We start from the raw sequence: 27454 nt of genomic DNA on the forward strand, positions 1-27454 counted from the left end.
TGCACATATACGAAGGGCTTCTCTTAGTTTCACTTTACAAAATTCACTCACAAGGATTTTGTCGGTCCGGTGATATAATAGAAGATACTTGCAGTGGGACTTCACACGGAAGCAAACTTCTTACCACCTAGCGACGCCTATATATATGTATATATATATATATATGTGTGTGTGTGTGTGTGTGTGTGTGTGTGTCTGTGTGTGTGTGTAGATAGATAGATAGATATATAGGTTATGAGAGGTAATGGTGTCAAGAAGACCCAGAGGTGTCAGGTAATGCTGTGTAAGTGCTATGGACAGACTATAGTTAAGCTCCAGGTTCGGTGATTATGCGAATGAGGAGTCCAACGTAGGTCATATATCAGCATGCGTATGTATAAAAAAATTAACAGAATAAGATAAAAATCCAAGGCTGTGAAAGATTTCAGAGCATTTATATGAGAAGGTCTTACAGCTTTATCCGGGATATTTTATATATCCCTTCATCGGAGACGGTGTGAGAAAATGGTTAAGCATAAGAATAACTATTGCTTAACCAGTTTCTCACACCATCTCCGATGAAGGGATATATAAAATATCCTGGAAACAACTGTAAAACCTCTTTATAAATGTTCTGAAATCTTTCACAGCCTTGGATTTTTATCTCATTCTGTTAATTTATATATATATATATATATATATATATATATATATATATATATATATATATATATATATATATATATATCTGTAAAAATATGTGACAATTATTCAGTAGCCATGATAAAACTCCGAGTTTCGGATGCCGGGGCGGAAACCCACGCCACCATCTCTTCAGTTATCTGGCCGTTGAAAATTGCAATGAAAATTACCGCTAAGTAAGGGGAGGGAGTAAAGGTAAGGGAGTAGAAATGTTCATAGTAATCGCGTAAGCGCACCAGTCCCTACATACACATGCGCACTCGCATACCCACACATTCGCCAAAATATATATGACGTTACTGAGTTTTTCACATTCATCTTTTAATTTGTTCTTTTATATTAAACTTTGTTCGCACATTAATTCATATTTTGCCACCTTTTTCATTGCTTCTTTACTCTCTCTGTTTCCTATTCTCACTTTTTTCATTTCTTTTCGTCTCCTCTCTCACTTTGAACCATAACTTCCATATATTACGTCTAGAAGTTTTTCAAGCATTAAAGGGAAACAACTTCTATTTCAATTGTTAGGATTTGCGCCTGAATTATTTCCACGCCAGCATGTACTGTCCACCAAAACTCTAGTTTTTCTCGTATTCTAGGTTAGTCCGCCACATTATTTTCCTGACAATTGCTTAGTTAATTAGTTAATAAGTATTTCATTAGGTGCGAAACACGAGAAAAACAATGTACTTGACAATTGCTTACTTAAGTATTTTATATGGTACGAAACTCAAGAAATACACTATATTTTTTTTATTGAGTACTTACTGTATAACAATTTATATGCTTCGTACTATGTATTGGCTATACTATGTTTCTTTCGAATTATTCTCTAATATAGTCTTTATCTTATTGCCTTATTTGCTTCAGTTTATAGACTGCGGTCATGTTGCAGCAGCTTGGAAAGTTTAGTCAGTGAAAATTGGCGATCTTTCGTTTTGATTACATTTTACGTCATTTCCCACGTGCGTTTGTTTATGTTTCTGAACAAGATCGTCACGTTCCGTAAAAGGGTTAGGGTTAGGGAATTCCGTCCCTAACCCCAACCGTAACCCTAACCATAACCCTAACCGTAACCGTAACCCTAAAACCCTTTTACGGAAACATAAACAAACGCACGTGGATTAGAAATGACGTAAAATGTAATCAAAACGAAAGATAGCCCTTGTCTAGCACGGAAAGACAACAGGAAAACGCCCATCCACTAACAAATACACAAACACAGACACGGGCATAGACAGACAGATACACACACGCATATATATATATATATATATATATATATATATATATATATGAGTGTGTGTGTGTGTGTGTTTTGCATGATATTTGATGTGAATTCGTGTGTTGAAAAATATATTGTTGTATTTGGGGATGGTCATGTTGCCAGTTTAGCCAATGAACACACACACACATACACTATATATTTGGTGTTCATTTACTTCAGCTTTATTTTATATTAATTGCATTTCGGCCAGAGTTTTATTGTCACACTTCTGTGACCTCGTCAGTGGTCCTTTGCTTTCTTCTTTCTTTTTTGTGTAGATGTAGATTTAGCCCACAAACACACTGTAAAGCTAGGAATGTAGTTTATAGTATAAGATGTATAGAGGGGAGTCAGCACGGAGCATAGGAGAGCGGGTAAATGTACATTGGAGGGAACTTAAGGAAGAGAAGAGCTCATCCGATCTGTACCAGCACGCCAAGCAGGAACACGGGTCTCACTCAATAACATAGAAGTTAAAATCTTGTCCACACATAGAAGAGACGCAACGCTTAGACACATTACGGAAGCTGCACACATAATTGAAGATAAACTTAGCTTGAATAGGAAACTAGAATGGAACACTAGCACACACTCCCAACACACCACAACCTATGACAGAATAAGATCCCCACAAACTGATAATAATATGAATATAATACAATGCACAGATAAATAAATGGAATTAAATAAGCAAATAAATTAAATTTGATCCAAATATATATATATATATATATATATATGTATATATATATATATATATATAAACATACATTCGTTTATTCTTTTCCTCGTTTCACTCATCTGACTGCGGCCATGCTGGAGCACCGAATTTAGTCGGACAAATCGATCCCAGGATTTGTTCTTTGTATGCCTAGTACTTATTCTATCGATCTCTTTGCCGAACCGCTAGGTTACAGGGACGTAAACACACTAACATCAGTTGTCAAGCGATGGTGGGAGGGACAAACACAGTCACTGGCGTGGGTTCCCACCCCGGCATCCGAAACTCGGAGTTCTATCATGGCTACCGAATAAGTGTCACATATTTTTACACTTATATATATATCTATCTATATATATATGTATACACGACGGGCTTCTTTCAGTTTCCGTCTACAAAATCCACTAACAAGACCTTGGTCGGTCAGAGGCTAAGTGGAAAACACTTGCCCAAGATGCCATGTATACATACATACATACATACATACATATATATATATATATATATATATATATATATATATATATATATATATATATATATATATATATATATATATATGTATGTATAAATATATGTAGGTATATGGATATATGCATATATTTATATATTATTTATATTATTATATATCTATATCTATCTATCTATCTATCTATATATATATATATATATATATATATATATATATATATATATATATATATATATATATATATATATATATATATATATATATATATATATATATATATATATATACAATCTTTTTAAGTAATTTTATTTTCATTCATGTTGGACCCCTCTTATTTGTCCACGACAGCTCTTTTCCAATTCGGCAGCAATCATTTTTTTTACCTCCATCTCCAAGAGGGAGCAATCGTTTAGCTGAGCTTAAAGAACACATTCAGTTAGCAGTGCAGGAACGAACTCCTGAAATGCTTCAAAATGTTTTTCACAACGCTAAAGAGAGATTTGAAGTATGCAGGGATAAAGACATGCTGAAAATTCTCAATAAAAGTTTGACGTAAGATTTATAAGTCTATTTGTTTTTTAAATACAATTACTAATAATTTTTAAGTATAAAAATACAATAGAATTTTTTTAAATATCGAATGGCTATTGGGGTTCAGTAGAATTACGTAGGAATCAAAAGAGTACATAAGCAAAAAATGGTTGAGAACCACTGGTGCACATGTTAGACTATTTCGTCAGTAGGTTTTCTAAAAGTTCAATCAAAATAGCTCCACACACACTGGATTGCAGTGTGAATAGGTGAGTGTTATTAAAATACTTGGTGAAAACCTTAGGGCAAACTCAGCTTTACATTATATGACAACACTGCACCCTCTAGACATGTATAATCCATCTGAAATGCTTCTGGTCAATGCTCATTGACCCAGTGTCTACCCAGTGGAGGAGAAGATAGAAGATACTCACCCAATATGGGCTTTATTATCTTTTACTTATTGCAGTCATTGGATTGCGGTGATACTGATGCATCGCCTCGAAGGCTGTTAGTCGAATGAATCGACCCCAATACTTATTTTTTAAAAGCCCGGTACTTATTCTATCGGTCTCTTCTGTCGATCTACTAAGTTACGCGGACATAAACAAACCCACACGGGTTGTCAATCGAGTTTGGGGAGCACATATACAAACACACACATACATATATACATACATACACACACACACACACACGGGATTCTTGCAATTTCCGTCTAACAATAACACCCACAAAGCGTTGGTTGTAGAAGAAAACACTTGCTCAAGGTGCCAAGAACCATGTGACCGGGAAGTAAGCTTTTTACCACACACATATCTATCTATCTATCTATCTATCTATCTATCTATCTATCTATCGATCGATCGATCGATCGATCTGTCTGTCTGTCTACAGGCTCACACCCACGAAGTTTTTCGTATGATGCAAATAGAGCTCTAAAGATTTCATAAAATACTAGGTAAAAACCACCTTAGACAGGAAAAAGTGAATCGAGTCATCTATGGATATGAAGCCACACGTTAGCAGAAGACCGGGCGGCCATGATGCTGCTACACGAGAGAGGCTTGTTGATTTTTAATAGCCAAATTATAGATTCTAATCTTACTAGCAAAAAAGAACTTTGTTTGCTTCGGAACATATTCTAAAATTTAAAAATTTTGAAATTAATTCTTACTACGAAGTTGTTCAGATGCAAATGTTGCTATATTTTCACAGTTCTTTAAAATACGAACGAAAATTAATAAGTTTCTGCTGTCGTTGCTAAGACTAAAGCTTCTTATTTAACAGTTAAAAGTCGACCGGTCTCTCTGATGCAGTGGAATCACGGTTGTTCGGTCTTCGGCAAATCCGTCTCTCGATTCCCGTGAATGACTTTGGTCACTTGTTTCTGTCTAAGAGAGTTTTACCTGATATCATTCACAGCTAGATTTGCATTGGAGCACCTTTGTAAAAAAATACGATCAAGAACAATCTCTCTCTCTCCCTCTCTCTCTCTCACACACACACACACACACACGCACACACACGCACGCACGCACGCACATGCGCCCGCCATATCCACATTGTACAAAGTAACTATCGCTTGCCGGTCGATGGTGTTATCGATCACATGAAATCGATTCTGGATGAATTACATTGCTGGAATAACAAATGTCATTATCTTTTATTCGGCAAACTTAATAATCTAGTTTCTTCTCATGCCAATGATTCGGTCGAGGGTGTTCGACAAAAATTTGAACAACTTATGATATAAATCTAAATTTAAAGTAATATCAACAAATTTGTGTGTAACTAAATTGCTCTTCCACAATGTAGCTGCCAAATTATTTCAGATTATACTACATTAGAGGAGATTAGATTGCTAAAGTTATCGAGACGTTAATAATTATTTTTCATAGTCGAAATTTGTTCAAAATCAGTTACGTACAATAATCTGTTGCACAATCACCACGTGAGACATAGATGTGTTTCTAGTCCTCTGGCGAGATCCGTTCAATTTTTTTTTCTTTTAAGATGGCACTTGTGCGTATTATATATATATATATGTGGACATTGGAATCAGACACAGACGGAAAATGGCTGTAACTTTTTTATTTTTTAAATTTTGTTGATTTTCGTTTTCGATAATGTGTTCTACATGTCACGGTCATACGATTCCCCCTAAAAAAAATTTTGCATTTACTCAGAAAGTTGAACTGCGAGTTTCACGCTTTTTACCAGAGAACATATATTCGAAAACGAAAAATACAAAATAAAAAAAAAAATAGAAAGAAAGCCTGTAACAAAATTCGAAAGCAAAAAAAAAAACAAAAAAGAAAAAAAAACTGTAACCTTTACCTTTACCTTTCTGAAATCACTGTGGATATATTTCGGCTATGTGCTTGATAAATGTCTGAAAGTTCTCCCACGAATTCTCACACTTCATATCGTAATAATCACGGTACATTGCCTCATCAATATGTGACCATTTCATGTTACCACATGATCCACTTTTATATTTCAGTCTACGTTTTATTCGTGACCAGAATGCCTCTACGCTATTGGTACATACCCCACTAACGGGATCAACAAAATTCTGTGAATGGTTCACGGTACCATGAATGTATCCCAGTTTCTGAAGATTTTAGTAACTGGGCCACATATCCGTGAAAATCGTAGTTCCTGGCTCCACATTTTCAATGATTGCAGCTTCTAGCGTTTCAGCCTTTCTATCGGTTATATGTTGCAAGTAGCCATTTTTCTGAGTGACATCGTAAAAGCCTATCACCCAAAACTTGTCAACCATTCTGCCAACCTCATATTTCTTCTTGAAAAGCAGGCTTTCATCCACTTGTACGGTGTGGTTCAGTCCACCTAATTTTTTCTTATCTTTCAGTAACATGACTGAACATATTTCTCGGCAGTATTCGTACCATTGAATGGCCGTGTCGTTGCTAATATTGTTCCAACTCATGGAACAGGTTACTGGCAACTCAGATATAAAGTCTGCTATTATTTGAAATAGTGTAAACACTGTCAAGTGGCATTTCTCTAAAAAAGTATCTTTCCTTATAGAGATCGTTTTACTGCATGAATTACATCGCCAAATAACTCCGTCAATAGCACGTTGGAAAGATTGAATTTTCATTTGACGACGACAAGTACATTTTTTTTTAGTGCAATTAATTTGTTTTCTTTCAAAAAATCCAGAAAAGTATCCTTCTGTAACCTTTTCCATAATTCAACACGCGGTGAAGACATTTTGGGAATATGTGCTTCGAAAAATTTGCGCGACACACTACTATCAAAACTTAAATTCAATTGTGAACAATATTGGCGAGAAGAGGTCAAGAAAGAGGAAGAGCCCTTTACAGAGAGAGGTCAACAAAGAGGAAGAAAGAGGAAAACCAATCCCGTCTTTTCATTTCAAATTGGTAGAGGGCTCTTCTGTAACGTCTCTCTCTGTAAAGGGCTCTTCCTCTTTCTTTACCTCTTACAGAGAGAGAGTCAAGAAAGAGGAAGAGTCCCAAATTTTTTTTAGGGGGAATCGCATGACCGTGACATGTAGAACACATTATCGAAAACAAAAATCGCCAAAATTAAAAAATAAAAAAGTTACAGCCATTTTCCCTCAGTGTCTAATTCCAATGTCCACCTATATATGTATATACACGCACACACAAATATATTGTTACGAACGCCCGCGCGGAGCACCTCAACGAAGAGAAAAATCGCGCGCGCGAACGTCGACGCTCAGTGAGTCAGGATGTTCGCCACTAAGCCCAGCCGGAGCACGTAACGATGACAACAGAAAGGAAGAAATGACACGGACCATACGTTGCGTACTGAAACTAACATTTTTTTTTTACATCACAATACAAAACAACATTGCATAACAATAATTCAATAACATAGTACTTGCTTCTGAAATAACACATGCAGCAATAGCGTTTCCAAGCATTTAACAAAGTTTCAGAACAATTACAAAGTCTACAATCATTTTACATAATCATAAAGTTTACAATCAAAGTTCGTGTCTCAAAAGTCAATTAAAAGTTCTTTTTGCTTCTTTTGCTTTTCTCCAAAAACATGTAACAACAAAGTTCTCTCTTTTATTTTCTGCCAGTTAACAAAAGTTCTTCACAAAAATATATAACCAAACGCAAGTACATTTTTCTTTAAAATTATAAGCAAAAACATTTACCGTAGCAAATTCAAATCTCCCACTACAATGACAAGAACTGACCAACGCAGTCTACTACAATCTGCCACTCACTTTTGCCTGCCACAACAGTCCCTTCTCTCTCATTGACTCTATCCATTTCGCCCATTGTTGCCTTCTGTCAATAGCCTCTTTCTCTCAGTCTCTTTCTGTCAGACTTATCACCGACCGCTCTGTTCATCTTGCTTCTCTTCACTCACTACTGGCCGTCACATACTCGTTCTTCACTGGCTGACAGCTTGTACATCGACTGCGATTCCATCTGGCTCCTCTACTGGCTGCTGGCCTTTACACCGAACTCGCGTTCTTCATCCAATGATTTTGTTTACACCAACTGCGATCCCCAAATCTATGCTCTCGTATTTATGGTAGATACCGTACCCAACAGTGCTATATTACCCCCTCCAAAGCTGGGTCAGTTTAGTACAGTTCCTATTTGCTTTTTTTAAACTTTCGATGACCGGAAAGGGTCAGAGATCACACTCCTACGCTATAAACAACCGTGCTTGTTGACAGGACAAAGGAAATACCATTTTTCTGAACAACTAGCAAACGGTTTCAAACTCAGCTCGTGGAATAGGGACATAACGTTATTTTGTTTTTCGGTGGTCGCATCAATATGTATGTTCTCTTCTGTTTTTAATTATATCAACATTACCTATGAGGAAGGAGCTGGTTTGTAGTTAAGATACAACGTTACATTGTTGGAATTTAGATAACAAAAACAACGCCAAATGTATGTTTGTAAATGCGTGTGTGTTGTGTATGCATGTATGTACCTTATATATATATATATATATATATATATATATATATATATATATATATATATATGCATGAGTGCGTGCGCGTGTAAGTTTTTAAAATCTGTAACTCATAGAAAATATTTTATTATTTATGTATTTAAAATAGCTTGAGCATTAGGATGAGTATATAAATTTCCTGTTGTTGACATAATTTATATATGAACTATTCAGAAACCATAAAATCCTTTATTTGTTCAGCAAGTCGATACTTGGATATATTCTCGGTGGCCTGTCTTTAGGCTACTCAAACAGAAAACTTATTTTCAAGAAACACAAATCAATTGAAGTTAGTATATTATTTCTAAAATGTATTTTACTTACAGTCCAGGTGATGGACAAATCACCAACTTTGCCGCCACCTCCACCCACATCATTTGGCGCTCTTTTTGGAGGAGAAGATGACGTTCGGTAATCAGCTTGAAAATGAAAGTAAAGAATCTTTGTAAAAAAACGTGTGTCATGAGCACTTGATATGGAAGGAAAATGTTGAGAAGCAAAATGTTAGGAGTAATTAATATGAAGCTATCGTGACAAAATTACTTTCATTTAAGACCTCTAAGAAAACTCCATTAATTTGTACATTAATATTGTCTCCTGGTTTTGAGTGGCAGAATTGGTATGATGCACATTTTAATATTTAATATAGTTAAGGCGGCCTGCTGGCAGAATGGTTAGCAAACCGGACAAAAAGTTTAGCGGCATTTCGTCCGATGAATTTTTTGCACAGTTACCGTCTACCGAATTCAACTCACAAGGCATTGGTCAACCTGAGACTAAGATAGAATAGATTGAAGCGTGAGTGAACAGTCGCACTGATTTAATATCCTGATATGTATATAGAACGCTCAAAGGAAGTCTCGTGCAACCACATGGAAATCATGACAGGAGAACGCTTCTAGGAACGGTACAGCGTGGTTCTCGAAAAGTGAGCTGTGTAACTTGCAGTTACGAGCATTCAATGTTTGTTCTATAAGAGTGAAACACAACACATGGCGACGAGGATGACAACCGGAAAACATTTAAACTTCAACAACTTGGAAGAAACTAATGCCGGGCTGATACAGTTCGAAGCAAGAACTGAATGCGATGACGTTGAAGATGTCAAAAAGAAGCCAATATTTCTTTCTACCTGTGGAGTTGAAGCCACAATGAAGTTAAAAGATGTTCTTTTCCCGGCAAGCCTTTAGAATGCAACACACCAACAAATAATGAATGCGTTGCAACAGCTTATAAAGCCAACAGCTAATAAAGCGGACAGATTAAAATTATTGGAACTGAAGCAATTAGAAAATGAGTCAATCAACAACTTCCTTCTTAGGATTAATTCTCAAGCTTCCTTTTGCCATTTGAATATTTGAAAGAAAATCCAGAAGAAATCATGAAACTCATTTTCATCACTGGATTATCGTCGGCAGAGGTAAAGTTAAAAATTACAGTGCCATTCTAAAATGAAATACACTGAAATAGTTGCTGTCGTATCCACCATAGAATCGGAAACGCTGTTTGCGAGTAATCGGCAAACAATGACAAAGTTTAATATTAACAATAATACCTCCAGTAACAGTCATGACGTTGTAGTTAAATATCGTAATTGTGGGCGTACACACGAAGCTTATGCATGCCCATCATATGGGAAAAATTGTAATGAATGTGGCAAATTAGTGCATTTTGCAAGATTTTGCCAATCTAGAAACGATCGCCGTGTGGACAACATAAATGTATCTCCAAGTGAGACTGAATCTGTCAACAGTTTGTTGCTAAACGTGAACAACAATGAGAGTGCAGATAACACGGGGGTTTTTCAAGTGCTTTATAAATAACAAAAGCATAGATATGAAAGTGGATTACTGGAGCAGCTTGTTCGATAGTCCCGTTATCATTTGCTTCACACTTAAGTATCCCATTCGAATCATCCCACAATAGATTAACCACTTTTGATGGTTCAGATCTAAAGGTTGTTGGATCTATCCGAGTGACATTAAATCTCAACAACACCGACGAGTCACGAAAATTTATCGTGGTAGACAGCCCATACTCTTTTAGGCTGAGTGGAAAAGATATCATTAAAGACAGTTCGTTATGTTTCAATTTGAACATGGATGTGTTCCCAGAGGTTAAAGGTTTTGTGACCCGAGTTAACTGCTCTGATGCGAGATATAGCGTGATGAGTTCGGCTAGACGCGTTCCAGAACATTTGGAAAAAGATAAATTGAAGAGGTTGGAAATAATGGGTATCATCACACCGTCGGATTACTCTGGAGTCAGATGTGCCTCACCTCTTGTGTAGCTAAGAAAAAAAATGCATCTCTTCACATATTGACACTTATTCTTTTCCTGTACCATCAATGGACACCATTTTCTCCGGTATGTCAGGTGCGAAATTTTTCTCCACTCTCGGTTTAAAGTATGTGCATTGGCAAATACCTTTAGCGGAAGAAGCAAGGCGTATTTGCGCTATTAATACAACCAATGGTCTTTACCTGGTCAACAGACTTCAAATAGGACTTAAGAATTCGCGTGGCATATTTAAGAACTGTATGGAAGCTCTACTAAAAGGGATTGAAGGAGTCAGGGTATACCAAGATGATATCCTCATCCATGCTAGTAGCGAAGCAAATTTGACGAGCAGAGAAAATGCAGTAGTTGCAGGGCTAACCGAGGTGCAGTTCTCTATTAACAAAGAAAAGTCATTCTCCAGAAGAAGAAATTTGACTTTTCTGGGAATTGAAATATCTGAAGAGGGTATTTCTCCATCTCAGGAATTCGTAGCAAAACTGAAGGACATACAAGTACCAAAATTGAAGGAAGATGTTGACAAAATATTGAGTCTGGCGAATTACTATAAAAGATTTGTGTCGGTATATGCTGAAAAAGTAGAACCACTGTTGCCTACAGAATTTAAGTGGGGTAAAGAGCAAGATAAGATCTTCCATATGGTTATCATTCGTCTTTCGGAGGCTCCAGTCTTGCAACCGTACTCAATGGAGAAGATGAGTACTCTCACTATAGATGCATCCTTGATTGCAGTAGCTAGGGTGTTATCTCAGGAAGGATACCAAGTAGCAATCATAAGCCACACCTTTAGCCAAGCACAACGAAATTGGCCGAACAGAGAGAGAGAGAGAGAGAGACAGACAGACACAGAGAGAGAAAGAGAGAGAGAAAGAGAGAGAGAGAGAGACAGACAGACAGAGAGAGAGAAAGAGAGAGAGAAAGACAGACAGAGATAGAGAAAGAGAGAGAGAGAGGCTTATGCAATGGTATGGTGCGTGGATAGACTGCGGTATTTCCTTCTAGGAAAGCAGTTTTATCTGGCCTTTAAAAACCCTGTTCACGAAGGATTTAGATGTACCCCGACGTGCCTCACAAAAAATAGCCAGCTGTACGATTTCGTTGGTTATGCATGTTCCGGGTAAAAGTATTCCGCGCGTTGATACCCTCTCTCGATTGAGGTATAACGAGAATAACGACGGTGATAATATTTTCTTTGCTTCGCATTTAGACAAATGTAACAGTGCGTGGCAGGACATCGATCCCGTAATGATGGAAGGCATCCGAAAACAACTAAAAGCAAATGCATTATATAACAAAATAAAAGAACACATTTTACCGCCAAATTGGAGATTGGTCTCGAATCTGGAACGTGCATTTGTTAAAGGAAAGGATTCTCTCACATGCGAAAATGGCTTAATATATCATAAAAATCGTCCGTTTGTCCCAGCGCCTTATAGAGCCAGTATTAGCTAAAATACACGTCACACATATGGGCATTCAACAAACAATTAAGAAGGCACGATTCTGTGTTTGGTGGCCTGGGTTGGCTTACTCGATGGCGACGTTAAGCCAAATTTACTTAAGGAAAATAATTCATGGCCTATTTCTGGATCCTGGGAGTATGTGCATATGGACTGGGCATATGTTTCAAACATCGGTAACATACTCGTAATTGTAGATGTCTATTCAAAATAGATCGAGGCATTCTTGCGTCCTAATCGCTCTACTGAGGCGGTAAAAAGCTAGCTGCTGGAGGTCTTTGCTCGTTTTGGAGTTCCCACAGCTTTAGTATCGGACAACGGGTCTGAATTTGTTGCGTTAAAGAATATGTTGTCATCAATGGGTTGCAGAAAGATCGAGACACCTGCTTACAGTCCGGCATCTAACGGTGTTGCTGATAGGGCCGTACAAAACTATGAAAGCTGCATTGAAGCATTTTGATCCGAAGACAATGAATTTCAGCAACTACTTGAACAAAATTCTGTTCAACCATTGGAGTGCTCCGGATGGTTGTAAATTATCACCGGCAGAAAAGTTAATGAAAAGACCATTGACGGTTGCTATAAACCCATTCTTTGAAGTAGGTGAGGATGTTAAACACAAAACCACGTTCGGCAAGGTTGCATCGAAGGCAAAATATGTGATACATGCCAGAAAGAATACTACATGGATTAAGAAGGCAGATCACGCACTGCAGTTAGTGGCAGTTGAGCAACTGGCCCCGCTGAACACACGGGAACCAGAACCAGAATAGAGCACAGCACCTGACACGATGGTTCATGCTGAGTCTGCAAGGATGTTTAACAGCAACGTCGCGGCTATATCAAGTCCCCGGGCTAGGCATGACACCAACCCCGGAGTCAAAGAAGAAGTGGAGAAGGCTATTGTTGACAATGCTAGCCGTCGAAAATCGAACACGAAAACTGCATCAAGTCCTCAACTGAGCCGAAGTACAAGAATTGCAGTAGGATGTAAGAAGCCAAAACGTTTCGAGGAGGAATAATGTAATAGTTGCATTGGGTTGCTGATTTGATATCCTGATATGTATGTAGAACTCTCAAAGTAAGTATCATGCAGCCACGTGGAAATCATGACAGGAGAACGTTACTAAGAAGGATACAGCGTGGTTCTTGAAAAGTGAGCTGCGTAACTTGCAGTTACGAACATTCAATGTTTGTCCTATAAGAGTGAAACAAAACACGAACCCAGAACCATATGCTCACGAAAGGAATTTTTTAACCTCACAACTATGTTTAGGCCTATAATTTATGCTACTTATAATACACCTAGTTTTTATGCAATAGTATTCTTCGAGAACTTCGGCGACTTTGATTGTTGCTTTGCAGGAGAATTTAATCAGTAATTCTGGTCGAATCATTCATAAAACCATGGATAGGAATGTGTTTAATTAGAAAATAATATCATACTATGGTATATAGACGCAAGGACTGGTTTAGAAAGTGGATAGGGAATAAAAAATACAACCAAATTTCATTACACAGATTCAATTTTTTATGACATGGAAGGAAAAATTTAAGAGTTTCTGAAATGCCAAAACATTTGAGGGACTCAATAGCTGAGTCAATGTGAAAATGAATGCTTATTATTTCAAAATTTTCAAACACTTTCTTCCTGCATGTAAATAATTACAGAAGATGCTGCCTTTAGATATGAGGCATCTAACAACAAAGATGTAATGTTGAAAGACGTATGACCGGTGCACAAATCGGAGGAACTCAGAGAATGTCAAGATTCTTTATAAGAACATTTGTTTAGCACGGCAAATGTTGAAGAGAGCAACATTATTAGATATTTACCTGACGGCAAACTCGGTCGACCAACTCCAAGTTTGTTAATAGCACGAACTCGGAATTTGTATAGATTATTAGGTTTCAATCCTAAAACTTCGACAGACTTGAATAAGTGGTTCTGAACTTCAACAGCAGACGAAGGGATTTCTGTAAAAATAAATAAGTAAATGAATAAAAAAAATTAAAAAAACAAAAAAAAAACTTCATATAACGTTTTGGTGAATATATAACACCTTATATTTTGTACTTTATACATGAAGAAAGGTTGTAAGCACACGTCACTCTCCTTACCTAACATACACATATACACAATCTCCCGACCCCACGACGCTACATAAACAATACTATCATGTACATACTCAGAGAAATAAGTGAATGCTAAAATGTCCACGATATAATAACACTTACAAAAATTTGCATACAATGGTCATTAAAGTAAAGCGAAAATCACTTTTGCAGCAACTAGCTATTATTTACGAACATTTCTATAAAAACTCCGCCTTGAAGGCATTTAAGCAAGCGTTATTTTGATTTTATTTCCTTAATAATAAGTTTATATATATGTATGTATGTATATATATATATATATATATATATATATATATATATATATATATATATATATATATATATATATATATATATATATATATATGGGAGAATATACAAAAAATAACAACAGACGAGGACAGGTGGTGTAAATAACAAAAGTATATATTAGTATGACGCTCGGGAATACGGAAAGTCTTTGACGTTTCGAGCTACGCTCTTCAACAGAAAGAATACGGAGACAAGGAGAAAAACACGGAGAAAAAAAATTGAATAGTGTTCAGTCAACGGTCAAATATATATATATATATATATATATATATGTATATATATACGGCAAATAAGAAAATGTGTATGTTTTCTTCAAATACTTTCTAATGCTTTGGAATAAATAGACACACTGGAATGTCTACCGGTTGGTGTATGTCGTTTTGTATCCTCTCCATTTTTTTATTTGCCACATAAATTAAGGATAACCCACTTTTTACCCCCGCTCATATATGACACTCAATTGCGAGACTGCCACGCAATAACCAGCATTTGGTATGAATAACTGGGTACACTACCAGCAATATATTGGATAGGCACTATCCCTTAGTTGGTTGGTTTTCCAACATCTAACTCTCACAGATATATATATCGCCAGCCGGTGGTTGTCATATGCTGATGACGAGTCAATACTCGGAAACTCGGGTCCGTGTGTATCACGTCAGGCTGGAGATGAGAAGGATAGGCTTCTCTTTGCAAATACTGATAGGGAACGAAAGTGTGTCAATAGCCAGTTGGAGGAGATGTCTTCCTGGGGCTACAAGCTACAAGTAGCATCAACCCTTAAGGGTTAGCCACATTTAGATGGCAAATTTACTTCACGATATAAACATATATATATATATATATGTAAACAATTGCAGCGTGGAAGGTGTTTATAGCACGGAATTGTGTCAGTGAACAAGTCACAGTCTCAAAGCGACGAAAATATTTTGGCAAATCAAATTTAAATGTTGAAGTGAATCTAACGGTTCTTGTGTGTTTCTTAATTGGCTTATAAACACCTTCCACGCTGCAATTGTTTTCGTTCCAGCACACGATCTCAGATCAGGCCACTTGCTATGCAAGTATATCTCCGTAATATATATATATATATATATATATATATATATATATATATAATTAGAAAATGGAGGATAATATGCTGAACCCAACTACTTGCAGACGGTGTATCCCGTTGATTTCATTAATTTAATTCATAGCAAAAGTGACAAAAAAAGGAAGAAAAGAAAAAGAAAGAAAGAACCAAAGCACAGGTGTCTATGGCAGACTATGTTATTTTGCCAACATGGTTTACATATAGAAGTACAAAGTACATAAGGAATTAGAGGATGAACAGAAGTTTAATCTTACAGCTGTTTCGGCCTAGTTTTAGCAAGCCCCATTCTATCCGAATATTCCTTTCCAGAGTGATTATCGGATGACATTTTGAAATGGGGTTACATGCCCGAACCTCTAGGCCTCTTCAGAGATTCACAAAGGGTTACATACAAATGTAGAGCAAGAGGTAAAACCAGAGGTGTGGTAGAGACCAGAAGAAAAACAACAGCAAAAATAAGATAGAAATAAAAATAAAAAATAACATTGAAATCAAAATATAAATAAAAATAAAAATAAAAATAAGATACAACAGGCCCAATTGGAAGGAGGAAGTTAACGGTAGTAATTAACCCTACCCCATTAGCAACAGAATGGTAGAGCCGTTGGAAGAGGCAACAGGATATCTTACACCGCTAAGTTTGAAAGTTTGGCATATTATTGTTGTTGTTGTTGTTGTTGTCACCGTCATCGTCACCATCACTGTTATTGCTACTAGAACATTAATAACTTGTATAAAATGAACTTCTACATAGAACCGTCCAATATATACAGAAATGACACACACACACTCAACAAAACTTCCTTTCTAAAAAACACTTACAGCTTTCTAGATACGGCTAATAGAGCTGATACCGCAAACAATGTATGTGGTGGAATGTTTGCTTATAAAAACTTGTATATGCACACATGAGTAGGGGGACATCCGAGTAAGGTTGTGCACACGAACCCACACATATAGATGTGCATTGGAGTGCCTATAGCGACCTATCTATAATGTTTGTAGGCTTTTTGGTTCCCTTGTATTTTTAAGGGTTTTTTGACATATATCTTTTTTATATTTTTGCATGTCCCACATGCTATACCTTCATTTATGTATACTTTATTATTATTTTTTTTTTTCCTGCTGTACCCTTATTTTTATTTTTATTTTTATTTATATTTTGATTTCAATTTTATTTTTTATTTTTATTTCTATCTTATTTTTGCTGTTGTTTTTCTTCTGGTCTCTACCACACCTCTGTTTTTACCTCTTGCTCTACATTTGTATGTAACCCTTTGTGAATCTCTGAAGAGGCCTAGCGGTTCGGGCATGTAACCCCATTTCAAAATGTCATCCGATAATCACTCCGGAAAGGAATATTCGGATAGAATGGGGCTTGCTAAAACTAGGTCGAAACAACTGTAAGATTAAACTTCTGTTCATTCTCTAATTCCTTATGTACTTTGTACTTCTATATGTAAACCATGTTGGCAAAATAACATAGTCTGCCATAGACACCTGTGCTTTGGTTCTTTCTTTCTTTTTCTTTTCTTCCTTTTTTTGTCACTTTTGCTATGAATTAAATTAATGAATTCAACGGGATACACCGTCTGCAAGTAGTTGGGTTCAGCATATTATCCTCCATTTTCTAATTGTTACACAAATTTTGGGTAAAACCTCCACTTTTACCCGCTCCCATTGATTGCACCTAGTATAGCACTAGTGTAGCAATAATTGGGTACCCTCCCAGCAGTATACTGGATAGATACTATCCCTTAGTGGGTTGAACCCCAACCCCTAACTCTCTCACGTTATATATATATATATATATATATATATATATATATATATATATATATATATATATATATATATATATTTGTTCATAGAAATATACAGAAATGTTGACATAGGAATAAATTTCAATAATAATGGATATTAGCGTCAAAACTCTCTTTTAAATTTAAAACTTTATATATATATATATATATATATATACATATATATATATATATATATGTGTGTGTGTGTGTGTGTGTGTGTGTGTGTGTGTGTGTGTAAATATATAAAAACAAAAAGATAAAGAGAGCAAAGGTAAGGTTGGAGAAGTATTTTATGGATAGAGTCTTACAGCTGTTTCTGGGAAGATCCAGTACTTCCCTTCATCGGAGACAGAACAAATAAAGTAATCTATTATTATATCCATAGGCGCATATTTTTAGTATGAAGTGGTAAAGAGTGTGATGTGCTGAAAAAAGAGAGAACAGTACTTGAAGTGTAGTTTCATTCCAGTGGTATATATCCGTGTAGAAATCCGTGCAAAGTAATCCCTGTGTGGATAATCCAGAAATTTACTTTGCACGGATTTCTACACGGATATTTACCACTGGAATTAAACTACACTTCAAGTACTGTTCTCTCTTTTTTCAGCACATCACACTCTTTACCACTTCATACTAAAAATATGCGCCTATGGATATAATAATAGATTACTTTATTTTTTCTGTCTCCGATGAAGGGAAGTACTGGATCTTCCCAGAAACAGCTGTAAGACTCTATCCATAAAATACTTCTCCAACCTTACCTTTGCTCTCTTTATCTTTTTGTTTTTATATATTTACATATACACACGCTAATACACGACTTATAATACCCAATCCTGTTCATACAACGACTGGGGCAAACTAGTCGGTATACAGCACTTACTCGGTATTACCTGTATCCTCCTGGGTCTGGTTAAATCCAGTACCCTCCTCAACCTTATATATATATATATATATATATATATATATATATATATACACACACACACACATATATATATATATATATACATACATACCGACATATACTTATATGTGTGTGTGTGTATATACATACACACACACATACATACATACATATACACACACACACACACGCACACACACATATATATATATATATATATATATATATATATATATATATATATATATATATCAGAGGCGTAGCCATGTTGTAAATTTAGGGGTAGCGAGTACATTTAAAAAAGGCGCTGTGACACATCACACAATTTTTAACACATTTCTTTTATATAATGCGAAATATTTCATTAGTTATAATATGCATAATTATATTCTACATTCATGAATTTCATGTTTCAGTAGCAATGTCATTATGTATGCCCATTACAAAAGCTAATGATATAGGTGTGACGCGAAAAAGATGAAACTCCAGTGCCGAGAGGTTATAACGTCAGCTTTTGTTTTGGTTCTTCATATGTCAGGGTCCACCAACAGATCACAGGATTTTGAGCAGACAGTTCAAAAACATAGGAGACTGATCAAATAAAGTAATGACTCCAGCAAGTTCATCTAATGTCATGCGATCAACAAAAAAAGTGGTGGTGGTGGTGGTGGTGGCGGTGGTGGGTAATGGTCGGAGATTCGAATTTTTTCACACAAGTTTAAAAGTTGTGGAAAAGTGTCCTCGAGGGAGAAGCAGAGGCTCCCCTTGCTTCCCTATCAGTTACACACCAATATATATATATATATATATATATATATATATATATATATATATATATATATATATATATATATATATAAAATAATTCATAAGTCAGAAAAAATATGTACTAGTATATTTGTCGATAAGGAAGTATATTAATCAAAGTATAGCTTTTTGTAGATCTATTACCACCGATCTTACCAATCAGTGCTATACTGAGTATTAAATCCGAATGTTAGATAATGGCATGGTTAAATAATACTTGCTCGTCAGAGCTAGCAACTATAGTAAAAACATGGTAACTACTCCCTGTCACTGGAGGTGAAAAATTACATCAGATTTGTGGGTGCTGAGTTATGTCCCTTGGTTCCCAAAGTCTCTGTGATATTGTAAAGCTACAAGTGATTTCTGTAAATGCGTGTGAGGATTGGGGATTGATATTCGATTAGGGTTGGAAGGAGTGTAAGGGTATTTAGGGGTAAGTGGGTGCCGGATGAGTGTCCGATCGCTTAAGCTCATGTAAAGACGCATATGTGTTTGCGTGTTCTTTTGTGTACACTAAAGTTAAACTCTTTTCTGATTGGTCAGGATAATAGTATCTCAGAAAATTTTGCAGCGACACGTCATGACACTTGATATAACACTTGGTCAATTTGTTTCATTATTTTTCAAACTACCCAGAAACTGGATGTAATTTTTCATCTCCAACAACGTAGAGCAATCGTCATATTTTTTTCATACCTGTCACCTCTGACGAGAAAGCCATATTACTTAACTTTGCTGTTATCTAACATCTGGTTTTAATATCTAGTGCGAAACGGATTGGTAAGATCAGCCGCAATAGCTATATGATAGTGCTTAGTTTTTGATATATATTTGGCTGTATGGTAAGAAGCTTGCTTCCCAACCACATGGTTCCGGGTTCAGTCCAAATGCGTGGTACCTTGAGCCGACCAAAGCCGTGTGAGTGGATTTGGTAGACGGAAACTGAAAGAAGTCCGTCGTATATATATATATATATATATATATATGTTTGTGTGTCTGTGTTTGTCCCCCACCATCGCTTGACAACCGATGTTGGTGTGTTTACGTCACCGTAACTTAGCGGTTCGGCAAAAGAGTCCGATAGAATAAGTACTAAGCTTACAAAGAATAAGTCCTGAGGTCGATTCGTTCGACTAAATGCGGTGCTCCAGTATGGCCGCCGTCAAATGCATGAAACCGGTAAAAGAATAACAGAATAACTATATATTAGTTGAAGTATACAGTATTATATATCCATTATGACCGATCTTACCAATGGGTTTCGCGCTAGGGGTTCAACGGATTGTTTGGTAGCAGTCCAATAATGTAACCTTACACTCATTAGAGGTAGCCGTGATGGAATGAAATATGGAGACCACTCTCTATTGTTGGAGGTACATAGACAATCCGGTTTGTGAATGCTGTGAAAAAGATGAGGAAACGAAGCGAGCAGTTAAGAGTTATATCCCTTGCTCTCGAAACATCGTCTCTGGGGGAGGTTTTGTTGCAAGTCGGCAAGAGTTTTCTGGAAAAGAGTTTCTGGGAAATATGTGTGTGTGTGTGTGTGTGTGTGTTTAAGGCTGGTGTTCGTGTGGAAATGGAATGTGTGTATGGTAATATATATATATAACCTTTGCAGAAGGGGAGGGACATACGCATCTGTGCTCGTTAGTGTATTTCCTTTCTTTTATGTATTGGTTAAATTCGTGGCGCGTTTATGTATGCATGTGGTGTGTATAGGGGTACAATATATGTGGGGGTTTATATTGGGGGTTGGTAGTAGAAGAAGTCTATTGGGTGGGTATCTTTGAAATCGCTCTTTTTTCAGCAAGACATAATCTGCACTTCCTGCTGCTATTGAAGTACGCTTTACATTTCTCTATAATCTTCCACTTTATGCTGTACTAGGTAGTCTTTTCTTTTAATGACCATACATGCTTGGCCAGGGTTGTGGCACTACGTCTCTCCGGGATGTTGAAGGAGGACTTGTAGTTGTTATAGCGGGTTCTGAAGGGGCCTTCAGTTACTCCCACATACTTTTGCACGCTTGGCTGCCTATTTGGTCCTATCGCTGTTATCTATCTAGGTCGTCCCTCTGGACGCCCCAAGACTGTTTCCATACGTTTTCCCCACTCATTTCGATCTTCCATAATGGTTCTCAGCTCCTGTACCCCTTCCATACCAGTATCCTCCAGCAAATTGTTATTATAGGTTGTCTCCCTCCTTCCTCTCCTGGTTCTTCCTTCCGTTGGTTGCCAGAGCACTAACTTGTTTACAATTTCATCCCTATGTCTGATGCAGTGTCCAGCTAGCCTCATCATTCTATGCTGCATCTTCAATGTTACTTTTGGTAGTCCTTGGTGTAAGTCGGCGTTTGTTGATGACTCTTCCAGGAGACATTGAATGGCATTCTAAGCATCCTCGTGTAACAACCGTCCAACTACTTCTTCAAAGCTTTAGTGAGCGTCCATGTTTCAACCCCGTATAGAAGAAGAAACTCACTTTCAATTTCCTTGTTAACAACCTCACTTTCAATTTCCTTGCTAACTTTGAACTCTCGCTTTCACTGACACAGGCATTTCGTGGTTGAATACTTGCAGTTCTGTTTTGTTTCTATTACAGTACAATCCTACATTCCCCGATTCCTGTTCTAATCTGCTCAGCACCTCTTGTGCCTGATCTGTCCTCTTTGTTAGTAATGCCAGGTTATCAGCATAGATTGGGTGCACAGCTAAAGGAAATTCTCAGGGTGTGCCTAATGAATACTTTATAGTCTTGTTGCGATTCCATTGATTTAGCACTATCTATATTAGAATATGAAAGGCAGTATATTTAATTCTATATCTTCTTTAATTCTGAAGTTTCACAACGATTTATTCCCATAAATATGCTACATTTGGGTTCATAAGCGTGTTGTAGAGGTGAAATATATAGGTAAGTTATATTTTACAAATTATTTTATTCTCTAATTTTAAAAATAGATAACGACGGAACCTATCTTATACACGTATAAACTTCAGAGCAATTCGAAAAACAGACCCTTGTAAGAAATGCATGTGAACAATCCAGACGGAGTGTTGATCGGATATGAGAGGGGATTAAACAACCAAGAAACAGAAAACAGAAGAATCTTAGTAAAGTTTCCAAGACTATTCACAACCTATTATAATTCAAAATTTTCATTCTTTACCTTAACTTTGACACCTTTTACATACATCCATGTTCTGGCTGGAGGAATTTACGGTCATACAATCTTAGATTTAGTCTTGAAAAATCATTTAGGCAAAAAGATAATTATTTATTCCCAACAGCGTTTAAGTTCATTACAATACGTATACTAAAATTAAAAATAAAGTGAAGCAGCGACAAATGGATTTAAAAGCTCAAATTGTTCTTATTCTAGCAAGAACTTTCGTTTGTAGCTCTTGCGTTTATAGACTTTGATAGAATCATCTCATTTGATGTTGTAGTATTAGTTCACCATCATATGTCTATTCCAAAGCCCTCAATAACGTCCTCCCATCGTCATGAGATCTTGATGGAAAGGCTCCCCCTCTTCATTACTTGGTGTCATCTCTGCTTTTTTCCACCGGTACTATAATGGGCTTTGCTCTTAGGAGTTTCCAGGGCTCTTTCTACCTCAATTCAAGAGTCCCGTTCCACTCGTCTCTCATTCTCCCATAATCCTTGCGTCCACTCCACTCCGGTTCTGCCCTAACCACTCTATCCCTAGTTATTTCTTCCCAGATGCCAACCCTCTAGAATTCCCTCCATGCTCATGCCTTTCCTATTGGTTTTGACTTAGAAAGTCTTAAAATCTAAAAATATGTAATCAAGGAAGATAACTATAATATTCTAGGTTAATCTAAGATTATTTTATAGCAAGTAGACAAGTGGATCTAGACTGGAGAAAGTATCAGACATATATCAGTTCTATTAGAATCTTAGCAATATCGTGTCCTCTTTTCTACAATATTCGCCTGTCATAATTTTAAGCAAATGAAATTATATCTTTTTATGACTTGCATTACTTGTGTCAAGTTTGCTAAGAAAGTACTATTTGAGAATATTTGTTAGAATAGCTTAATTAAGTTTTGTATTTTATATATTAATCATTTCTCTCATTTATGAAAGTTAATGTTGTGCAGATAATAAACTGATACTGTGCAAAGATAATAAACTGATATTGTGAAAAGATAAAAGGACATTAAACAAACACAAAGGCATAATGTGATGGAAGCAAACGGGATTGCTCAAAAGCAAGAACGCTGCGAAAAGCTCAAAAGGTAGATGTAAAACAATAAAATGACTATTGCTAACAAATGGTATTGTTCGTTTAAGTGAGTCAAACACTGTTGTGAGTGTGAGAAGTAAATTTCAGAAGTTTGAGGCATTTTGGGGAGATGCAGATATAACTCTTAGTTTATTGTAATTTTAGTACATCATTACTATGCATGTATAAGCTGATCTATCGATTTTTGTTATTCCAGATTGAAGGAGACAGCTCTAACAACACTTTGAACACAGGCTACTGAACATTGCTTGTCACAGCTGACTAATTTGCAAAATACAGCCGGGACATGAACTCATTACCGCCAATCCAAGAGTACTTGGGTCTCTGGTGACCTGTGGCGAAAGCTGGATCTACTGATATGATCCAGAGATCAGAGACACAGTGAACGATGGAAGAATCCTCGCCCCCCTCTCCCCCACAGACTCAAGAAGTTCAGGTAAAGCAAGTCAACTGGGAAGCTCATGTTGGTCCCCTTTTCGAGAACAAAGCCATCAGCTACACCTACTGGTTTCCGTCTCGCCAGACAGTCAAAAGAGTACTTTGTGGATGTTTTGAAGGAGTTCAAGGAGAGATTTTGTTGCAAACAGCAGAGCTCTCCCACTCGGGTTGATACACCAGTCCACAATTCCATCCTGGTGGTCAACTACTTGACAGAGATGTGCATGAAAACTGTCCCTCATCCTACCCACAGTCAAGACCTTTTTCCCTGTGACTTTTGATTGTTCCCCAAGCTGAAGGAGAACCCCAGGAGCAGTCGTTTTCAAGACATTAAAATGATGAAAGAGGCTGTAAGTAGGGTTCTGGACACCTTCACTTTGATGGACTTCCATGGAGTTTTCATTAAGTGTCTGGAACGCGACAACAAGAGTAGTAAATTCAGAATATCCTACTCTGAAGGAGATTAGAAATTTGTAATTCTTTGAAATTAATAAATGTCACTTCTGGAAAAGTATCAAAACTTCTGGAATACAGCTAATATTTTCGTACTTATTTATTGAAATATAATGCTTAATTTACCTCTTGTTGCTATTTTCCATACTGGATTTAATTTATTTGAACTCTCAATTATATATCGTGTAATAGGATAACCGTTATCATTTGGTGCCAACCAATATATGGTTATTTTGTCTTCTGTATTTCCATCACCATAAACACCAGACGGTTCGCTGGGAGGGGCTAAAGGAAAAAAAAAACAAAAACATTAAAATTCATGAAATTACATTTAATCTAAAACAAAATATATTCTGTTGCTTACCTCAACACAACTCATTTTAGATTTTACTCCTATTAAAACAGAAGCAAAGTCAACGAATGAGACACTTATTAGTAATAACAGTCAAATCTCAGAGGACACATGTTGTCCATGATGTTTCTATCACTGTTATTCACTTTTTTTCTTTTAACAGTTTCCCTACCTTCTGGCTATTGCATATCTCTCTTTCATTCTCCTTCACCCCACCTCTCACTCCCTTTCTCTTTCTTCTCATTCCCTTTTCCCTTTTCCTTATTTTTATCATTTCATCTTCTCTGTTCCTTATACACATATTTTTTATTTATATCTATGTGATTCTTACATCTCTGTATCCCTTTCTTAGTCTACAGCGCTCTCCTTCAATGCGACCACACTCTTTCATTCTTATCTCCTTAAATACACGCACAATTTTATTTTCAAATATATTCATTTTTTATTTTGAAACCAAAAGTAATAAGAAATAACGGAATAAGTAAAGCATTTCATTGCTTCTTTGAGGTCTTCAGAATTTTTTCATTAAATATGTATAATACCTATAACAAACAGTGTGTGTGTGTGGGGGGGGGGGTTGAAAAGATGATAGATTATTCATTTAAACATAAAGTTACTTTTTCTATGATAAAAGTGAGTTCGATTGATCTGCAAATATATATTACTGGTACTGACCACCCATCTTTTAACTTGAAAGATAGAATATAACACAGTGCGGCGCCAAAGCATTCAGTTCTGTGTCCTGACAAACTCGCCGAAATTAGAATTTCACATCTTTATCTTTTGTTTCAGTCATTCGCCTTGAAGAATTATAGTCGAATGTAACAACGCCAGTATTTATTTGATAAACTTGGCACTTATTCTGTAATTCTCTTTTGCCGAACCACTAGAATGCGGGGGCGTAAACACACCAACACCGGTTGTCAACGGTGGTGGGGAATAGACAGACAGACACACACATGCTCACCCCAGCACACACACAAACACTTTTTCCTTTGCTTGTTTCAGTCGTTTGACTGCAGCCATGCTGGAGCACCGCCTTGAACGATTTTAGTCGAAGAAATCGACCCCACGACTTATTCTTTGTAGGTTTCATACTTATTCTAACGGTGTCTTTTGCCGAACCACTAAGCTATGGGTATCTAAACACAAAATCATCAGATGTCAAGCGATGGTGGTGAGGACCAAACACAGATACATGCGTACACACAAATATATACATATATACATACATACACACACACATACATACATACACACACATATACATATATACATACATATATACAACGGGCTTCTTTCAGTTTCCGCCTACCAAATCCACTTACAAGGCTTTGGATAGCTCATGGCTATAGTAGAAGACATTTTCCCAAGGCGCCATGCAGTGGGACTGAACCCGGGGCCATGCAGTTGGGAAGCAAGCTTCTTATTTCATTATTACCCACAAGGGGCTAAACATAGAGGGGACAAACAAGGACAGACAAAGGGATTAAGTCGATTACATCGACCCCAGTGTGTAACTGGTACTTAATTTATCGACCCCGAAAGGGGAATTTGAACTCAGAACGTAACGGCAGGCGAAATACCACTAAGCATTTCGCCCGGCATGCTAATGTTGTTGTTGTGTGGTAAGAAGCTTGCTTAGGCGGCGAGCTGGCAGAAACGTTAGCATGCAGGGCGAAATGCTTAGTGGTATTTCGCCTGCCGTTACGTTCTGAGTTCAAATTCCCCTTTCGGGGTCGATAAATTAAGTACCAGTTACACACTGGGGTCGATGTAATCGACTTAATCCCTTTGTCTGTCCTTGTTTGTGCCCTCTATGTTTAGCCCCTTATATATATATATATATATATATATATATATATATATATATATATATATATATATATATATATATATATATATTAATTCCAAGAAAGTTAGAGGTTGTTAATCCAACAAACTAAGGGATAATATCTATCCAATATACTGCTGGTTGAATACCCCACTTGGTAATGTAATTGCCATGCAATGAAAAAGCACTTGTGTATTAATAATTGGGTATTCTACCAGCAGTATATTGGATAGAGATTATCTCTTAGTTGGTTGGATTAACAACCTCTAACTTTCTTGGAATTAAAATAATAATTCAATGAGGACTATCTATTACTTCTACTTGTCTGTGTATAAACTATCTCTCCATTGTTTATAACATTGCTTATGAGGGTGAGTATATTTGAGTATGGTATAATAGGCCCTCAAAATGAATACTGCTGGGAAAATGGAGTTGATAAAGATGGACTCATCACTGAAGGACTTACCTATCCCACCTAAAGACACATATATTAAGGAATTAATCTTCAGAGTAAATGAATTTATTCATAGAATTCGTTGGAGGATATATCATCATGAAAAGAAACTTATCCAGTTGGACTCAGAAACTTACAACGATCACAACTACGCTAGAAATAATAACG

General features: G+C 36.6%; 2 protein-coding genes and 1 pseudogene across 3 annotated transcripts in view; 1 reads left to right on the forward strand and 2 right to left on the reverse strand.

The window, feature by feature from the left end:
- LOC106871424 (poly(rC)-binding protein 3) overlaps positions 1–23997 on the forward strand; it is a 488151-nt gene extending 464154 nt beyond the window's left edge. The window contains exon 14 of the mRNA XM_089364203.1: positions 23952–23997. Within this exon, the coding sequence (XP_089220329.1) occupies positions 23952–23982 (31 nt within the window). The 3' untranslated portion in view covers positions 23983–23997. The remainder of the gene's footprint in view (positions 1–23951) is intronic.
- The window catches only part of LOC106871423 (contactin), a 196301-nt gene that overhangs the window by 36921 nt on the left and 131926 nt on the right, over positions 1–27454 (reverse strand). For both annotated transcript variants that reach the window (XM_089364183.1, XM_089364184.1), the window contains 3 exons: positions 24773–24931; positions 14274–14414; positions 9004–9098 (listed from right to left, as the gene is read on the reverse strand). In XM_089364183.1, the coding sequence (XP_089220309.1) occupies positions 9004–9098; positions 14274–14414; positions 24773–24931 (395 nt within the window). The remainder of the gene's footprint in view (positions 1–9003; positions 9099–14273; positions 14415–24772; positions 24932–27454) is intronic.
- LOC149132291 (uncharacterized) lies at positions 3509–8627 on the reverse strand (annotated as a pseudogene).

Source organism: Octopus bimaculoides, chromosome 16 (assembly GCF_046866305.1).
Source record: "Octopus bimaculoides isolate indiv1 chromosome 16, ASM4686630v1, whole genome shotgun sequence".
Classification (NCBI taxonomy): Eukaryota; Metazoa; Mollusca; class Cephalopoda; order Octopoda; family Octopodidae; genus Octopus; species Octopus bimaculoides.